This window comes from Lampetra planeri, chromosome 21 (genome assembly GCF_965212315.1).
Source record: "Lampetra planeri chromosome 21, kcLamPlan1.2.h2, whole genome shotgun sequence".
NCBI lineage: Eukaryota > Metazoa > Chordata > Hyperoartia > Petromyzontiformes > Petromyzontidae > Lampetra > Lampetra planeri.
The window spans coordinates 8,512,482-8,531,250 of record NC_136127.1 but is presented as its reverse complement, the minus strand read 5'-3'; the positions used below and the strand labels follow the sequence as shown (position 1 = coordinate 8,531,250).

At 41.6% G+C, this 18,769-nt stretch overlaps 1 protein-coding gene across 2 annotated transcripts in view; it reads left to right on the top strand.

Moving 5' to 3' along the window:
- The window catches only part of LOC144724635 (integrin alpha-8-like), a 52,406-nt gene extending 39,896 nt beyond the window's left edge, over nucleotides 1-12,510 (top strand). For both annotated transcript variants that reach the window (XM_078603918.1, XM_078603919.1), the window contains exons 24-31: nucleotides 1,129-1,209; nucleotides 2,493-2,598; nucleotides 3,808-3,972; nucleotides 4,943-5,068; nucleotides 6,291-6,404; nucleotides 7,067-7,168; nucleotides 8,010-8,132; nucleotides 8,923-12,510. In XM_078603918.1, coding sequence (XP_078460044.1) covers nucleotides 1,129-1,209; nucleotides 2,493-2,598; nucleotides 3,808-3,972; nucleotides 4,943-5,068; nucleotides 6,291-6,404; nucleotides 7,067-7,168; nucleotides 8,010-8,132; nucleotides 8,923-9,021 — 916 coding nt within the window. In that variant the 3' untranslated portion in view covers nucleotides 9,022-12,510. The remainder of the gene's footprint in view (nucleotides 1-1,128; nucleotides 1,210-2,492; nucleotides 2,599-3,807; nucleotides 3,973-4,942; nucleotides 5,069-6,290; nucleotides 6,405-7,066; nucleotides 7,169-8,009; nucleotides 8,133-8,922) is intronic.
- Nucleotides 12,511-18,769: the final 6,259 nt, after the last annotated feature.

Sequence of the window (18,769 nt, the reverse complement as noted above, 5' to 3'; positions counted from 1 at the left end):
CATACAAATATAGCAATTGAAGTAATACATTGTGTACTGTCTCAAGGTGCACCTAGCCTGGCACAAGCATGGTTGGCTACGTACAGTGCAAAAGAAGTTCAACATACATACACATGATGTAATTCACGTTTTAATGGAATTTCAACTGTTAGTAGATGCATCATTATTCTGGTCTACCACCGAGATTGTAGAAGTGTCTGACCCTTCCATTAAAAAAAGAATACACTTGTAAGTGTATTGTTTAATATGTATTATTTATATTAGAATTTATAAGTGTGGTGGATTGTGGCACCTCAGAACCATCTTGGATGGCAGCTGAGTAGGAAGGCCTTCACCCACTAATGCAGGGGTGGGGAACGTCCGGCCCACGGGCCGTACAAGGCCCGCGAAATAATGTGGTCTGGCCCTGCCAAGGCAACCGCGGGCGGGACTCGAAATTCAATAAATCTAGGAGCAAACCTGGAAAAGCAGTTGCGAGTAGCAACATGATCAATAGCAGCTAACATCACACGCCTCACCAAAGAGAAGCAGTTCCAGCCATCACATTAGGGGTGAGTTAATTAAATGTTTGACCAAATATAACAGGCTAATTTTTAAGTTGGTAATTTTGTATGGCCCACGAATGATGTTATAAATATCCAAATGGTCCTTGGCAGAAAAAAGGTTCTCCACCACTGCAGTCAATTATTGTTTTGTCTCGTCTTGCTTGGATTGTACATTTTGCAAATGCTGTGTTTTTGCATTTTTTTGTTTACACATTCTTATTTTCTGTAATGATTTAAACTACAGAGTGCTTTTGAAAATAGACAGTTTTAACCGTCTCCTACGTGGTTACGAATAAACTTAGCCTGTCTACGGAGGCCGAATTGTTGGCCGTGTATTAAGTTTGTTAAGCCAAAAAGTACGGGAGGCAGTCCGTACACGTGAACTATGTGGTTCATAACTTTTGTTCACACTCCCTGCTCGCACAGTGCTGAGCTGGAATGCACTTTCTTTGCGGTTGCACATGTGTCGTGGCAGATGCGGTGTTTAGAAATCACGCTGGCAGTTAGCTCACACACTTCAAACAAAATAAGTAACCATTAGAAAGTACTCACTCGAAGTAATAATCCTCTTTGATTTTTACAGCTCCAATGAAAAAAGCCCAGAGAGCAATACGGAGACGGTCGTGCTGCCGGTGGGAGTGTTCGCGCAAGTGAATCTAGTTGGGTGAGTATATCACGCTTGCTACGTGTGACCGAAATTTTACCTGAAATGGACCCAACCTCATCCGCCTAATGATGCTAGTTGTAATTGCTGGTGAAACGTTCTCCGCGAATTGTAAATATTGTGGGTTTACTCTCCAACACTCCGGTGTGCTGAACTGGTAACAAATTGGCACGTTTTGTTTACGAGACAAACCTTACTAATTGGCTGTGTCGGGTGGTGGCCGGTTTAAGGACACATTTACGCGATATGACCCAAAAACCTCTTATGGATAATATTGGTCGTGAAAGCCTATGTATTAAACTGAAGCGAAGCAGGTTTCAGCCTAGATAATGCTAGGATTGGCGACTTGCCATACACAACAAGTTTATGTAGGCTGCGAGGCAAGATGATGGGTAGCAGAGGGCAGTGTTGCAAAATACATTGTTGTACTGTGCTTCTAAGCTTCCACATATGCTCCCCTCCTTCGCCAACCTGCACTTAGCAGCCTGGTCAAGGATAGCTTTATAATCCCCACAAATCTGCAGAGCATGGGGGTCACCCTCATCCAGCAGTGGATTAACAAACAGAGCTCTACATTTACAAGTGCAATACCTATGCTGGATAAGCATTGGTGGCTTTAAAATATCAAAAAGTGTTTCGTCCACTTTCAATTGCAGGAGATATGTAGCATTGCAGGACCATTAGGAATGAGAATGACTGCATCTACAAGATCAATACCTGTTTTTTGGTACACGATGAGCAACATTGTGTTATACACCAGAGCATAAGTTAGACACACTAAAATCCATGGTGCGCTTGACCATATGGTCCTGGTGACAACAGTATTGTGATTGTGCAATCACCCTGTGTTATTGTCCAACCTCATTGATTTAGCACGTAGGTTTTCGCAGTCACTCGTAATGCAAGTGTACACTTCTGGATTAGGCCGCATGTTGAGCATATCTCTTCTCGAGCTGTCTCCATGCACTCCTAGATTAACATTACCACCATTATTCGTGGGCATTTACTGCCTGCAGGAGTGCATCTCAGTCGGTTAACCCATAACACCTTGGACTGTCCCGTGACCTCCTGCCAGCAGTGAGCTTTCGACCCTTCACGTGGCCTCAAATTGCACCTAGCACTACATGTGTTCTGATGATGTGTGGAAGGTTTGGGTTGTGGTGTCTGGGAAGTTTTGGTGATGCACTTTGCACGCATATGTGACACACCATGACAAATGTTATTGGCTCATGATTCACATGCATGCCACTTTATTGACACCTCGGTGTGAATTGTGTCCGCAGGGTGTCCATTCCCGATCAGATTGTGCTCCCCATCATAAACTGGGAGCCAGTTGAGAACCCTGTGAAGGAAGAGGATATTGGACCATTGGTGCAGCATGTTTATGAGGTACGCCAATACAGAATAATATATTCTACACGGATATACAGCACATGTTAAATTATGTACATTATATAAATCTTAATTTGTCCATCTGTGAGTCGGTCAGCCTGCTATCGCACTTACTGGAGTAATTTGAGTTGGAAGGGTTAAGGGTTCATTCTGACTTGAAGGAACCAGGGACCGATGGTATTAATGGTATGCTATGTATGATCGATGACCTTTGGCCTAACTTTTCATAATGAATCGTTTATTCACACACTCAAGTGAGTCAGACCAGCCTACATGCCACAAATACATGATTTAAAAAAAATGTAAAAAGGTGGTAAGGGATACAAAACAAGTTCTAAAATGTCTTCATTCGTATAATATTTATTGGTGTAGAGAGCGGGGAAGGGTTTCGTGAAATGATGGAAAAATCTGGGTAACATATGGAGAACATTTTCCCCAGATATTTTTCTATTCCTGGGTGGGAGAAGTGTACTGTGAAATATCATAGGCATTTTATTGTTATAATATAATTCCCTGAAATTTCCTACACCTCTATTCAGGTAATAAATTTCGTTAAACTGTGCTATGTTATAATATATTAACATGTGTATAATTTTATGTTCATGGAAGTGTTTGTGGAAGTTATCTGCCTTGTTTGTGTGTATGTATGTGAGTTACTGTCTGTTTTTACTCTACATTAATATAAGATACAGTATCATATAAGATGCAGCAATTGTTAACACTGGTTCTTGTTTCTTATAATGGGCTTTCCTCGTGTAATTTTCACATCAATATAGCTTTTTACTACATGTAGAAACGCACGTCAAGTCAAGGCAAGCACAATAATTGTGAACATGTAACATGTGCCAACTTTACAACAAAAAACCCAACAGTTTCTTGGATCGTTTATCCGAAAAATAATGCATGAAAAAAGCACACCATTTATAGAGTAAATCTTACCTCGCCTCTTAAATTGAATCTGTCAAATGTCTATATAAACAATGCACCATAATGAGAGATGGGTCATATTGAAGAGACAAAACATCTGTTAAGTAATCACAGCTGGTATGTGCAGGAATATTTTTTTGCTGAGAATAGAATATTTTTGACAAAATTTCACAACAATAGGGAAACGGGAAGGAATTGGCAGCACGTGCGTTTTTCACTTGTTTAAAGCTCCACCCCCCCCCACCCCCACATGCATCTGTTGACCATCGGTGCGAGCAGCTCCGTAACATTGGGCCCAGTCGCGTGGGCTCTGCAGAGATGGATCTCAGCTGGCCGCTGCGATCCGACGACGACTACATCCTCTATGTCCTGGCGCTGAACACGGAGGGTCCCATTAAGTGTGTTCCCGACTCGTCGAACAAGATCAATCCTCTTAACCTCAAGGTGATTCCCTCAACCTCAAGGTCATTCAGTGCTGTAGCCAACGTGGGGGCGGCCGCCACCTGAATAGAGTCATATTTTTCGAAATCAAAGGGCCATGAAAGCAGTGGTGGCTGGTAGCTCAAAGTTTGGGTGGAGCGGTGCCAGTGCCGAAACAGCAGGGGAAGAGGTGGGGTGCAAGCGTGTGGCACCTTGACCCAGATGTTAAGGTGTCTACCAACAGCTCTGCTACAGCTACCCGCAATGAGGTACAAAAAACACAGGACAAAGCATGGAAATAAGAATATCTCACAATACTGGAAGAGGCCAGAGAGGTGTGTGCAATTATGCAACTACCAAAAAAAACAGAAATCTTAATGTCAGACAGCTACCTCAACTTGAAAGCAATCATGGTAAAACCAGGACAGGTCCCCTCTAGATAGCGCTGAACATTTATTGGGAAAGTGAGCCCTGGCTTCCCCCCTCCAATATTTTTTTACCACCGTCAAGTTTATGTTTCCACTTAAATTTTTGGATTTGGTACCAGTTTAGTAAACTAGGTTACCTTTTCCAACAAGATAATATTTGCACACTTCCATCTGCTTGGGGAAATAAAATAATTAATAAGATTGTTGTCCTATAATAAGATCAAGATTCCATTTGTATCTCTGACTGAGCTGCGCATCAGCCCATGAAATCAAATCAATTGACCTTTATCCACACACTTTTGGGGCACACTTTCCTTATCAGGGTTGGAATTTTGCAAAAGTGGATCGAACGATCAAATTAATTTGATCGTATTTTGTGTGCAGTGAATTAGTGACCGGGCTTGAGACTGTTAACTGCACCACACTTCAGAACCCAAGTTAATCACGGGTGGCTGAAACCCAGATTATAGAACCAAGGTATCAGCAGTGGCCATCCGTGAGCAACCATTTATTATTTTTGTTAAGCGTCACTTATCGCCGATTCGTTTGTGTGTGTGTGTGTGCAGCTGAGTAACTCGCACGATACGCCGGGCGCGAATGAAACGGGCAACCAACTGAAGGAGAACCCCCGCGATATCCATCGCCGGGAGCTTCAAAGTGGCGACGCGGACTCAAAATCCCCCAGGACTCTGGTTCGTGGCCTGAACGGCACTATCACACAGACTCGATACCAACAAAAACATCACGTGCGGCCTTACTGGTTGGGCCGCGTTTTCAGCATTTGTTCTTTAGAGCTTTCACCATGCACCACTGCGGGCATTTTCAGCGGTTGAATATGCTTGTGTGCTAGGCCACACATGCATTACGATTGACTGCTAAAACCCGCAGGCTAAAGAAAATTGCACATCATTAAACAAACAAAAACAGGCAATCCTCACCTTCTCAGTTTCCCAGGTATCAGCCAATTCATCATTGGTGAGTGGTGGTTTTTATATATATCGTATTTGGACTGGATTATTATCAAAAGTACAATGGGAGGAAAGTGTTTGCAAATTAAAATAGAAAAATATCCTCCGGAATTTCATGATTTCCTGTGTTTATTACCACAGTATACTAATCATGATGGCCAGCTATCAAGGAGTAATATTTTTTTACGCATAAAGTAATACTCTTTGGGTTTTTTGGTAAAGTCACTTAGGTAAAAAATTAAAATAAATTAAATCGTGACTGCAAGTATGAATCCTTGCAGTCACGAAAACTTCAAATCTAGAACAAAAAGTAATGCTTAGCATTGTTAGATATATTTAGAAATCTTGTGTTTAAATAACAGTCGTGTGCAAATGATGCAGTTGTTATTAATAAATAACACCAATAATACATTTGAATACATACATCCTTATATGGCATTGTCAAAAATTGACATATTTTAAGTTTAGTATTTTTCATATTCATACTACAGTACTGGTTTTCTCAATTTAAATGTCCAAATATGCTTCCTTTGCTGTGACAAAATAAATTAGCACTTGGGAGAGGGAAGAACATTTAGCTAATTAGCACAAATCAAGTTTGGCATTTGACTTGGGACATGAGCAGGGGCTGGTCACAGAGGTTAAATGAAAAGTCCGTGTCAATTGTTTGTTTAAAATATTGGAGAAAACAAAACCTTAGGGTAAGCCAGATTAGCAACAGCAAATCAAATATCTTCTTGGTTCTTTCGGTAAAGTCGGCTGCTTGCGTTGTGGCCGAAACGTCGTGAAAATTATTTTATTATGTTTTATTTTTATTATTTTATTATTTCAATCCTACGTGATTTTACCGAAAGAACCAAGAAGATGAATCCCTGCAGTCACGAAAGCTTGAAATCGAAAAGCAAATCAAATAGTTGTTTGTTGTGTGTGGCTCTTCTCCCCGCAGAACTGCAGCACGGCCGAGTGCTTGCACATTCGCTGCACGGTGCAGACGTTGGAGAGCGGCCACAATGCCGTGCTACAGATCAAGTCACGCCTCTGGGCCAAAGCCTTCATGGAGGTATGGGTTTCGGAGCACTGAATTCATTCTATTGTCTAAGTTTCTTGCGAGAAGCGATAATGTCTATTGTTTTTAGTAAATAATGTTAGTCGTGCGGTAAATTCGCACATCTGTATTTACGCACGGATAATTTGGCGACTATTCGGAGATATCTTCTTGGTTCTTTCGGTAAAGTCACGTAGAATGGAAATAATAAAATAATAAAAATAAACCATAATAAAATAATTCTCACGACGTTTCGGCCACAACGCAAGCAGTCGTCCTCAGGTCTGTCGAGAAGACGCTGTCTTCCCGACAGACCTGTTCTCCACCTGAGGAGGACGGCTGCCTGCGTTGTGGCCGAAACGTCGTGAGAATTATTTTATTATGTTTTATTTTTATTATTTTATTATTTCCCTTCTACGTGACTTTACCGAAAGAACCAAGAAGATGAATCCCTGCAGTCACGAAAGCTTCAAATCGAAATTTATTCGGAGATATTTTCGTGGATAATATACTCCGCCAATAAGCGGAACCTAAATCAACACGGATAAGTGAAATTTCACTGTACTTCACACATAGGGGGTGAGCATATGATACTTTCGCGTTGGTATAATTATTGAAACGGTTTTGTTTAATCGACCACCTCTCTGCGCTGCCTGCTTTCACTCGACCGAGTGCAGAAGGAGAGCCAGCAGCACACCATCGAATCGGCGGCACACTTCTCCGTCAATGACATGCCCTACAAGATCCGTCCCGAGAAGCTCCCCAGTGGGGCCTTTCAGGTAATGTTATCGTGCCATCAGCTTCGTCTCCACTTTTTAATCATGCGTTGATACTCTCGATCCTTTGTCTGGACTGTGCAGTCCACCTTGCTGTACTGCCTGTATGGCGTTGTCTTGTTTGTATTGTCTCATCTGCACGGTGTTAATAGCTCTGTTTCATCTACTTCCTCGTCTATACTGCAGTCTGCTTTGTCTCGTTTGTACTCTTTCTTGCATTGGCTCATTAATTCCGATCATTATTGCCCAAAGGGTGGGAAATACAATTATGCATGAATACTAAATAATCGATATATACACTCAAGCATGCATCGTCAGCATAATAACCTATTTGCACACGTTAATAAATTACATTTAAATGCATCATGTACTGCGGATTGTCAATGCACTGCCTGATGACCATATTTCACCACGCTGGTCAGTGTGGGTTAGTGAAGAACCCGTTCACATATGGCTCACCACTGACATTAGCCATAGCTGAGAATCAAACGCAAGATGCCAGGTTTGTAGTGCAGTTCATGCCACCATTCCAACCCCAGCGTTATTACCAACTCACTGATGTTCTGATTTAAAGCTTTCGTGACTGCAGGGATTAATATTCTTGGTTCTTTCGGTAAAGTCACGTAGAAGGGAGATAATAAAAATATAAGCAATAAAAAAAATATTGTTGAATTTTATTATTATTTTATTATTTCCCTTCTACGTGACTTTACCGAAAGAACCAAGAATATGAATCACTGATGTTCATTTGCATTTTTCCAACGCGCTTCGGTGGCGTGAATTGTCCATTGCTTCGGGCGTCGCTTCTCTCTCCGGTGCTGACGAGCGGCGATGTCACTCACAGGTCTCCACCATTGTCGCATGGGCCAACCAGGACGGCAACCAGCCCGTGCCCGTATGGGTCATCATCGTGGCTGTGCTGGCAGGGTTGCTCCTCCTCTCCCTCCTCGTCTTCGCCATGTGGAAGGTAATCGTTAGGGTTGCTGAAATATCATTTTTCACGATGAAATATTTTTTTTTTACTTTTGCGAAGTGACAATTATCACGATGTCAGCTCCCCATAACTTTGTAATTGCAGTCGACATTTTCAATGTATTGTTTTTGTACTTTGCTGTACGAGTAAAGATTATTTAAAATAACTTACATGTTCATCAACTGCAATTCACTCGCCAAAAGTCTGCCATAGATTTTTCTTATGATTACAATCTATAATGTTGTCAGTTACACCAAAATTATTAGTCTTCAATGCATTGTAGAGATGGTGGAATTCCATGCCATCAATTACTCCTAAAAACGTAACAAAATACTAATTTACTGTATAATAGAATTCATTTAGAAATTAATGTATTGAGGTTTCTATTTCCTAAGTAACGTGTGATGATGAAATGTTTAAGAAAAAAATTAGCAATGATGATCACAATATAATATTTAGCCAAACAGATGATATCATTATTGTCGACTATATAATCTTAAGATGTATCGTATTGTCGCCATATCACGGCAGCCCTACTAAATTTTTATTTTAAAGTGACATTCCAACCCAGTTTTCAAGATGTTTTGTGCGGAATGCTTAATTGTAGTCACCTTCTCACAAAACGATGTCCTCTGTATTGTTCGGGCCCACCCCATCTGGCGCCACAACTGAGGAACATCTCACTATGCGGCATCACTTCCTCAAGCTTGTAATGCGCCATTTGAGCATTTGGTGTGGTGCAACAATTTGACCGTCCCCTCACACTTCCCCTTCTCTCCTGCAGATGGGATTCTTCAAGCGGGTGCGGCCACCACAAGAGGATAATGGAGAGGAGCAACAGCTGCACACGGAAGAGAATGGCGGTGACCATGCCGACGCATAGCGCTCTTACTGGAGAAGATCACCTAAACCTGGCCATTAGGCCATTAGTGCTAGAGACCTCAGCGCCAATGCCTTGTGTCCCTCCTGGGCCACCTCTTCCCACCCACTAATTCTCACCCCTTCCCCCCCTTTCCTTTACGTGCGACAGTAGTTATACGTACAATGCATATGCCAACACTGGACTCTATTGGACTCTACGGAACCTCGTGGTGCATCGCTGTTACTGGTGAAATTGCAATTTTGGAACGTATTGTGTCACGGAGCTCTCTTGTGAAAATTAGGGAATGACGTGGCTCGTCGGAAGTCATGGTGGAGACGGGCAAACGCGTCATGAACTACCCGGAGTTGTTATAACATTGACGGCTGTAGAATACCCAAATGTGGTGTTGTTGTACCCCTCAAGACGTGCCCTGTTTTCTTGGCTGGCCTCGGAAGAGCAGCCGTTGCTTGTCTAGATGATGCTTATATAAATAGCGACAGTACTTTTATTTCCCATCTGGATCAAGTTGCATTCTGGTTTTATTTACCCCTCTGCTGTCTTTGCGTGGTTTAAAATAATCGCAAGAGTTGTTACGATTGGAGGAGACGAGTTTTTAATAGACGCTAGCAAATAACGATGTTGACTAACTCGCGACCCTTAATTTTGATCACCAGTGCGCTTTTTTGCCTTCAGCTGTTTTCGACAGTAGTTTGTATGAGCCATCACGGATGCTGGTATTTAACCGGGTTGAATCGGCTTTGGTGTGAGATTTTCTTTCTGCCTGAGACAGGTTAACCCCCTGGCTTCACACTTGGGGACAATTCAGATTTGTCTTTCCTGTGAATTGTGAAACATTCTTGTTATTTGGAGCGTGAGCATGACCATGCTATTTTCTTATATCACGTCGAGACGATTAACCCAACAAATTTTGAGGTTAGTCGGGTTCAATTTCTCCAAAGTAATTGTGTGCTAATTGTCAAAAGTTTGCCATGTTTTCATGAAGTCCGTTTGAATAACATAACATCATGAATCAAGTCTGATAAACCTGTTACAGCTTAGAAATGTACGTAGGGATTACAGTTGTCTGTGCATTCAAGGGTTTATTTTAATCTATCTTGATTTGAAGCTTTCGTGACTGCAGGAATCCATACTCTTTGGTTCTAGCCAATCAAATAGCAGGTTTATTGTAAGTGGAGTTCTTTGTGGACCCGGTGAACTGCTATCCTTGGTCTTGTACTAAGTTGGGATAACACCTGCTTCAGTAAATTTGCACTTCTTACCATTTAGCTTTTAATCATGGTTAATAACTGCTTCTTAAAATACACGTAAACACTCTTTAAACAATACTTTTCAAACATGTTTTAAGTCATTGGAGAATGTGCACATTAACCAGAATTAATATCTGTGAAGATGTTGTTTCTTCCAAGTTCAAAATATTTTGTTTAGATGTTTATGCCGAATTATTTGTTTTTTCTTTAACTGCTGGCGCTGGCAATTAATTTGCTCATAACATTCCAAAAAGCCTACTGAATGCGGGGTCATTTACTACACTCGTGTCAGGAGACGTTGTAGCTTTGGCTCATCGAAGCAATGATAGATTTGGCAATGAATTTTTTACATATTTCCGTAATTATATTTCAAATCTGCACTCCTGCTCTATGTTCTGCACTGAAGACTGGTGCCAGCACATGTATCATTTGTTCATCCCAAGAAGAAAGTGTTGTTTGGACAAGTCTCTAACCCCCTGTATATAAATTAAGTGATGAAATCTGTGAACAGGGATCAGTTCTAAGGGGTGATGCTGGTTTGTGTTGGTCTAATGCGATTTGGAGCTTGGCTTATTTCTCATGGTGCTTGGGATAATGTTTCCACAATTATACTGTATAGATAGCATGCTGTCAAACATATTTCAAGCATTTGCAGTTAACTTGTGTGCAATATTTTTAGATGCTGTTTAACAATATGCAGGAGATGCAATAGAATGTCTTTGGGGGCTTGGTTGAATTGCAAGGCATTTTGTTTACCAGTGGGAACGATTTTTTTACTTACCCATATTTTTTTTGGACAAGCGGTAGGTAGCTGAGCATGATCTTTTCGTGGCCGTGCTGTATAGATGTCCAATGCGTGTTTTTTGTGTTATACTGCATTTTTTTTGGCATGATCTCTGATGTTTGGCTGCACGTCCTGGGAGCTCCTTCAGGAACTTCCATCAGTTCCAGAAGAACTTAAGGCATGCCTAACAACATGTGGCACAACTCAATAACACGTCAGAGAGCTAAAGCTGTATTATTGTTGACAGGCTCTGTAGGATCGGCCATAAAACTGTCAAAAATTTCTTATGACAAGGCCAAAATTTGTGAAAGTTTTTAAGCAATTTTTTTTTCTTCCACATTTGATTGTAATTGCATTACTGCCATGTTATTCACAACGTATTTGTCTGCACGTAGATAATCACTTTAATATTTGGTAAAAAATGTAATGTCAATTTGTAAGTTATCAAATGACAGAAACTTTCATTACTTTCTGACGTTTGATAACAATATGCCATATTACATTGTCCGTCTTGGGTAATATCTTCAGTTTAAATTTGTATTCCATCAAATGAAAATGCAACTCACTTGTATGTTTATGAAGGTCAAGGTGCATCCCAGCAGTTACTTGCCACTGCTGGCAAGGTAGTAGGTGCAGTGATTTTCGACACAAGCACAGTCCTTAAATGCACACCTTGAGTGCCAAACAAGACACTGAACAAAATGGTGGACATTTTATAAGGGCTCATGAATTTATAAAATGTATAGTATGTGGTCTAATTATATAATGGTAACATGGTGAAATTTGCAAGTCATGTTGAGTAAAGAGAAGTTCAGCTCCAGCGAGATAATATAGTACAATGTAACATTGGTGTTTATATTCCGTTTTCTCTCTGCCACACAATAGGTTCCCTTATGGTTGTAGAATGTTGCTGATGATGGGCAAGGAATGCCTCTCTCGAGTGTCTAGATGTGGGTAAGAAACTCGTGTATCTGTGTAGTTCATTAGCCCACCAAGCTGTGTGTGTGGTGAGCATGCCGCCACCAATCTAAATTGGTCCTGGCCATTTGAATCCCACTTTTGTAATATTTTGTTTGGCAAAGCATTTCCTCTAGTGGTCTTAATTAAATTCCTTAAACATTTCACATTGAGGAATGCCTGTAAGCTTAAACAAAGTACTCGTCAAATGCTGTAGATTTTTTTTCTATTTTTCAGCTTGATAATTTAAGGTTTTTGGTCAAAGCGATACTAAGTGGTAAATTAAAATTGGTATTCTCTTTATTAAGGCATCAAAATGTACTTTTTTTTACAAGGGAATGGTTTTATTAAATTTTGGTGTGTGTAAATATGGGGTAATTTTTTTTTAAAGGCTGTACTGTATTTTAGATTTACTCATTAATGTTTATCTCTTGTAAAATATTTTCCAAAGATGCACAGTGTTTTTATAATACACTTTTTTGTAAATAGTTGGCAAAGCGATCATTTGTCATTGGATTTTTTTCCCCTTCATTATTGAGCTCAGTGGAGTGTCGGGTGTCTGTGTATGTCTTGCACATGTTGTTGGGCTCACTTATTTCATTTCAAGTGCCTAGCTCCTGCCCCCACCCACTGGGGCTCAGCTGCTGCCAGGCAATTCAAGTAGAGCGAGTGGAGCCTCCAGAAGGGTGGGAACGGAGAAAGGCCTGACTGCCACCACCACCATGCTGATTTAGCACGTGTAAACCCAGGCCCTGCACATGTGCACCTCGTTAGGGGGAAGGCCGTCGTGGCGGGGTCGAACTTGCCTGCCTGACCTCTTGCTCATCTCTCGCAAGATGCTTCCGTTGGTCCCGCACAGGGTGGCCCTTCCTGCTGTGGTGGAATGGACTCGCTGCCATGCCAAGCCTTGCACCAACCAACCCATTTTAACAACTGTTTTATGACACAGAAGTCCTAGGGTATAGATTGTGTAGTTTCGATGTGTAAAAAATCAGTCTGTTTTTTTGCGGGTCAGTGCAGCACTGCATGTTTGGTTCTTAGGGTTAGGACCTCTTCAGTTACAATGTATACGAGGACATCGTGAGAAGAGTATCACAAGACTGAAATATGGGAGAGCTCCATGTAAATGCGTTGTCACGAGTGTTGTATCATTAGGCGAATGATTAAGACGGAGACTTTTGATGTCCCAGGAAGAATTATACATTTCTCAGGACAGCTTCCTCAAAAAGAGGACAACCTAGGGAAAACCAAGATAGGTGGTAACCCGAATGGTTCTCCAGTATTGATGAGGTGCATCTCAACACGTATCCTTTTCAGAGAGATGTTAGAAATTGTCACCTCAATTTTTGTCTTTGTTTAAAACCAAGTAACTGCCAGACAACGACGTCTGCTGGTAATTCTTAATTATTAACGTCACGTGGTGTTTTTGTCTGCTCGACAGAGCGTGTCAAGGTTGTAATTAACCCGGCCTTCTGAGAAAATGACCTGCAGAATGTGCGTGAAGAGGCAGGGGACTCCAAGTGCAGCACACATGGATTCTGTTAAAGACATGGAATGCAGGAAATGTGAACTAAGCCCCCCCCCAACTCTAAACTAGCAAAACCACCAATATGCCATACTGTCCAAATGCCTACACAAAGGTTACAGGGTCCTTCCAAAGTATATTTTGTTTGTTTAAAAGTATTACATTCGTTTAGTTTATCATCGTCGGAGGGATTGCTCAGAGCTTCAGGGCAATGCTGACATTTTTTTTATAATGTGTTATTCTGTCGTTATGACTATTGCACAAGAGAGTAACATAGCATTTATTTACATTGGTTGTGATTGTGCCGCTGGGAATTTATACTTTCATTGTCTTAATTCCGTGTTGAATGTGACAATGTACTCGGCTACTCTGCGCAGTGTAAGAACCATCCATTTAGCCTAAAAGTTGCAGTTTGTATTGGAGTGCAATGTAGACACCGATGCTTCCACTGCCCTCCGTGCCATCGGCATGAAGCCATTATCCAAATGTTCAATTGTGGAAAATGTGGAGCGGTACAAAGGATTCATCTTCTTGGTTCTTTCGGTAAAGTCACGTAGAATGGAAATAATAAAATAATAAAATAATTCTCACGACGTGTCGGCCACAACGCAAGCAGCCATCCTCAGAGAGCAGGTCTTCACCTGAGGACGGCTGCTTGCGTTGTGGCCGAAACGTCGTGAGAATTATTTTATTATGTTTTATTTTTATTATTTTATTATTTCCATTCTACGTGACTTTACCGAAAGAACCAAAAAGATAAATCCCTGCAGTCACGAAAGCTTTAAATCGAAAGGTACAAAGGATGTTGTGGAAATGATTTTTTTTTATTTTGTTACGAAAAATAATTGCTGTGATAAAACAGCGTTTTGACAAAACACCGATTTGCACCAAGTCCATTAAGGTCACGCACATCATCCCCTCCATAATTTATCATGGGTGGCTTATTAACTCAAACAGGTGGCTTATTTGGCTTTTGAGGCCAATACACACGACCAACCAATGCTTCTTCTTGAGCATGACCTCATACGCCTGCACACATGTTACATACGAACGAATGCCGCCGAATATTGCAACTGCACGTGTCGAAACCGTGAGCATGCTATATTAGAGCATCCTCGTGTTGTAAGGCTTGTTCTCTAACGCCTTCACACTTTAGTGGTTTTAATGCCCACGCGCCGATCCATCATCTTGTTTCTTCGCTCAACCCCCAACCGATGTTGATGGCACGTTTATACCCACGATCGCTAAATTATGCATCGCTCGAGTTCCGGTGAAGGCTCCGATGCCATTTATAGCCGGTCTGGAGAGGGCTCTGACAGTGAGGCAACCCAGCCTGGGCTATCGGTAGAACGAGCAAAGTCAATAATGCATGGAGAGCCAATGAAGGTTATGCACTCGAGCATGTCCATGAAAGTTGGGAGTCTACGCGTGTTCAGTGCAAGCCGGCTCTTGACATGGAGCTAAACTCAATGTACAATCTTGATTTGAAGCTTTCGTGACTGCAGGAATTCATACTCTTTGGTTCTTTCGGTAAAGTCACGTAGGTCAAAAATAAAACAAAATAAATCACGACGTTTCGGGCGCAACACAAGCATCCATCATCGGGTGGGAAAGCGTGGTCTGCTGCTGATGCAGACTGTTTTAAAAGGTTTGAAATGGGTGTGGCTCAAGGGTCATAAAGAAATGCACATTTTGCACGCCGCATTGACAAAGCAATGACATGTGAAAGCTGATCTCGCTGTTTTTCGAGAGGACATCTCTGATTCCCCACAGAGGTTGTTCTTGACCAGTTTTTTTTCCCACTGGAACTGCTCCTTCAGGCTTTTGCTTTGGTGAGAGAGAAAAAAACCACGATATATACTGTAATTGTGTGAATACGTATCGTGCTACAATCAGTCCACAACATGCAAACAATCCGTTACAATACATAACGGAATGGCCATGCTCAGCATGTGAGAATGTAAACAAATCTATGCAGTCGGAGAATATTATGCACGCGTGGACATTCCTGTTCCAAATTATTTAGTGATATTACTGCGTTGGCAGTGGTGCACTAGTACAAATGACAGTTTTATATATAAAAACCGCAGCACATTCGTCAATATTATTGTGCCATTAAAGGACAAAAATAAAAAATAATAGGCCAAGTTTTGGGCTTTGGCCCATCTTCATAGCAAAAATGTACGTCGGGTCAATATTTATAAGCTGCACAATCTGTATGCATCGCTGCAATATTAGTGCCACGGTGTGACACTAGTGCAGGGGTCGGCAACCTGCGGCTCCGGAGCCGCATGCGGCTCTTTTGAACCTTGACCGCGGCTCCGGGGCGGATGCTAGCGAGGGGAGGAGGCGCACTGTGACACCTGCTCTGGCGTTGCCGCTGCTGACAGGTCGCCGCTCCGCTCCACACTGCCCGCCCGGTGACAGGCAATAACGTTGCCGTTGCTTTGTCACATGTTTGGAAGAAGTAAAAACCTTCGTGGGCAGCAAAGAGCTCACCTTTGCTGAGCTGGAACAGCCAGAGTGGCTGGAAAAATTACATTTTATGGTAGACATGACAGCACATCTAAACACGCTAAATACAACCCTTCAGGGGAAAGGAGGCACATCCCTGCACATGCTGGAGGAGGTTTTGGCATTCGAGCGCAAGTTGACAGTGTTTGTCAAAGATTTACAGAGAGGTACACTGTCTCACTTTCCCTCTTTGAGAGAGTTCAAACAAAGTCATGATACGATAAATTTGGAATATTTCAAGTCTGCAATCACCACAATGCAAAGTTCGTTTGGGAAACGATTCTGTGAGTTCAGAGAGGAAAAAACGACATTATCCTTCCCTGTCACTCCCCTGGCGATCGATCCATCCCTATTGAATATGACTGCATTTGCAGGTGTAAGTCAACCTGATCTTGAGATGGAACTGGCCGATATAGCCGACAAAGATATATGGGTGTCCAAGTTCAAATGCTTGACCGCTACTCTTGAGGATGTTGCCCGTCAGAAGGCCATTCTGGCTCAGAATCATAAATGGAGTGATATTGAAAACCTTCCCAAACAGGACAAACTTGTATTCGAAACATGGAATGCCATCCCCAACACTTATATAAATATGAAAAAGTATGCATTTGGAGTCCTGTCGATCTTCGGCTCCACATATGTATGTGAGCAGGTCTTCTCCAACATGAACTATATTAAAAACAAACATCGATCACGCCTCACAGATGACAGCTTGCAAGCCTGTGTGAAAATGAAGGTGACGTCTTACAGCCCTGATGTGCAGACACTGTGCACTGAGGTTCAGGAGCAAAAATCCCATTAACCAGGTAATTTAGCTATTAATTTGCAAAAATATATTTTACATTGTTAAGTGAAAAGTCCTTTTTTTATTCAGATTGACAGCTGACTGCACGATCCTGTATATAGCAATAAGGTAAGAAACAATATATGCAGTGTTATATTTGTTTTAAATGTTGCAATGGTTTTGCGGCTCCCAGTTTATTTTTTCCTTCGGAAACGGGTCCAAGTGGCTCTTTATGTCTTAAAGGTTGCAGACCCCTGCACTAGTGCATATGCATGAGCTGCGAGCACGTGTCTTTTTTTTGTTGCATTGATTAGATTTAAGAATTCTCAAGGGAATGCCAAACGTGTTCATGAATTGTGGAGTCGTTGTCGCGCTGTGTTGCAATGCCCTCTAGCGTCCACCATCACTAAGTCCCGTCCATTCATTCGCTTCAATGACATTAAAAAAGGTTGAGAGCTCTGACGCAGTATGGAACAAAGTTGCTCTAACACCATTGGAACCTCATTTGCCAGTAAAAATATAATTGGGTTTTTTTTTTATCAGAGTTATGTTTTTTGTTTGCATTATGACTGCAGGTATTGTGGTCTATGTAAACATGACTCCTTGTAAAAAAGGTGTCAGTTTTGTTGCCAGATAGAAGGGTAAAAAAAACAATGATCAAAGTTGCTAAGTTCAACTACGCTACGAACTCGGCCATCAGAGTTGGATTGTCGGGCCGATGGTTAACATCGGTGGCGAGTGATGTCTGAATCGGTGTTTAAGTCCCAATGATAAACCCATATCCTAGATTTGAAGCTTTCGTGACTGCAAGGATTCATACTCTTAGGGTTTTTTAGGTTAAAGTCACGTAGGTAAAAATAAATAATAAAATAACAGAACTAAAATAATAAATCACGTTTCGGAGGCAACACAAGTCTCCGTCATCAGGTGGGACCGTCACAGCTAAATTTGATACAGTAAATGATACAAATGATACTTGATACAGTGAATTTAGCTGTGACGGTCCCACCTGATGAGGGAGACTTGTGTTGCCTCCGAAACGTCGTGATTTATTACTTTATTTCTATAAGTATTGTTATTATTTTATTTATTTGTATTTTTACCTACGTGACTTTACCGAAAAATCCCAAGAGTATGAACCCATATCCCTTCATCAATCCGCACTGACTGGCGTGGTGAAGTATGGTCCAACCAACTTCACCGACACGGCGTGGGGAGGGATGCCTTCATCAAGCAGTAGATTTTTATTCTGTAAAGACTGAGTAGCGGACACGCAGTTATTTTACATCATTTGAGCAAAGTGGTATTATTAACAAGTGCAGTATAGACAGTATTTTAAAGTTATTTATTTCGTTTTTAAACACAGACGGTGAACGGATATTTCATAAAAATCGTTATTCAAAGCTGCGTGCTCAATTGACAAACGTAAAAGCACAGCACGTTATTTAAAGACTCTGTGTATAGTGTAGTGCAATGTATAGTAGTGTATAGTGTAGTAGTGCTAGAGTATGTCGCCAGGGAAAGGGGAGGTCTGGACCGCCTCTACTCAACACGCTGCTTGCAGCCGCGACCCTCACTAGGACAAGCGGACTGAGAAACGAATGAATGAAACGAACGGTTTTGTCTGCAATTAGAAATCGCCAAATGAGCAAAAAATTGCACGCGGCCACCGTAGCGGCAGCAGCCGCCGCCGCCACGTGTTTACATTTGGTGCTTTGTAAAAAACAAACGGCGACCAACTAGCCGCTGATTGGTCCGAAGCCGATCACGTGATAGCCAAGGGAACACTGGGCTGCCATAGTGCAGCTTTACTGCAAACACTGTCGAATGCTGCAAATACTGAATGAGGTACTCTTAGGTTTTTTCGGTAAAGTCACGTAGGTAAAAAATAAATAACAAAATAAATAATAAAAAGTAATATAAATAATAATAGAAAT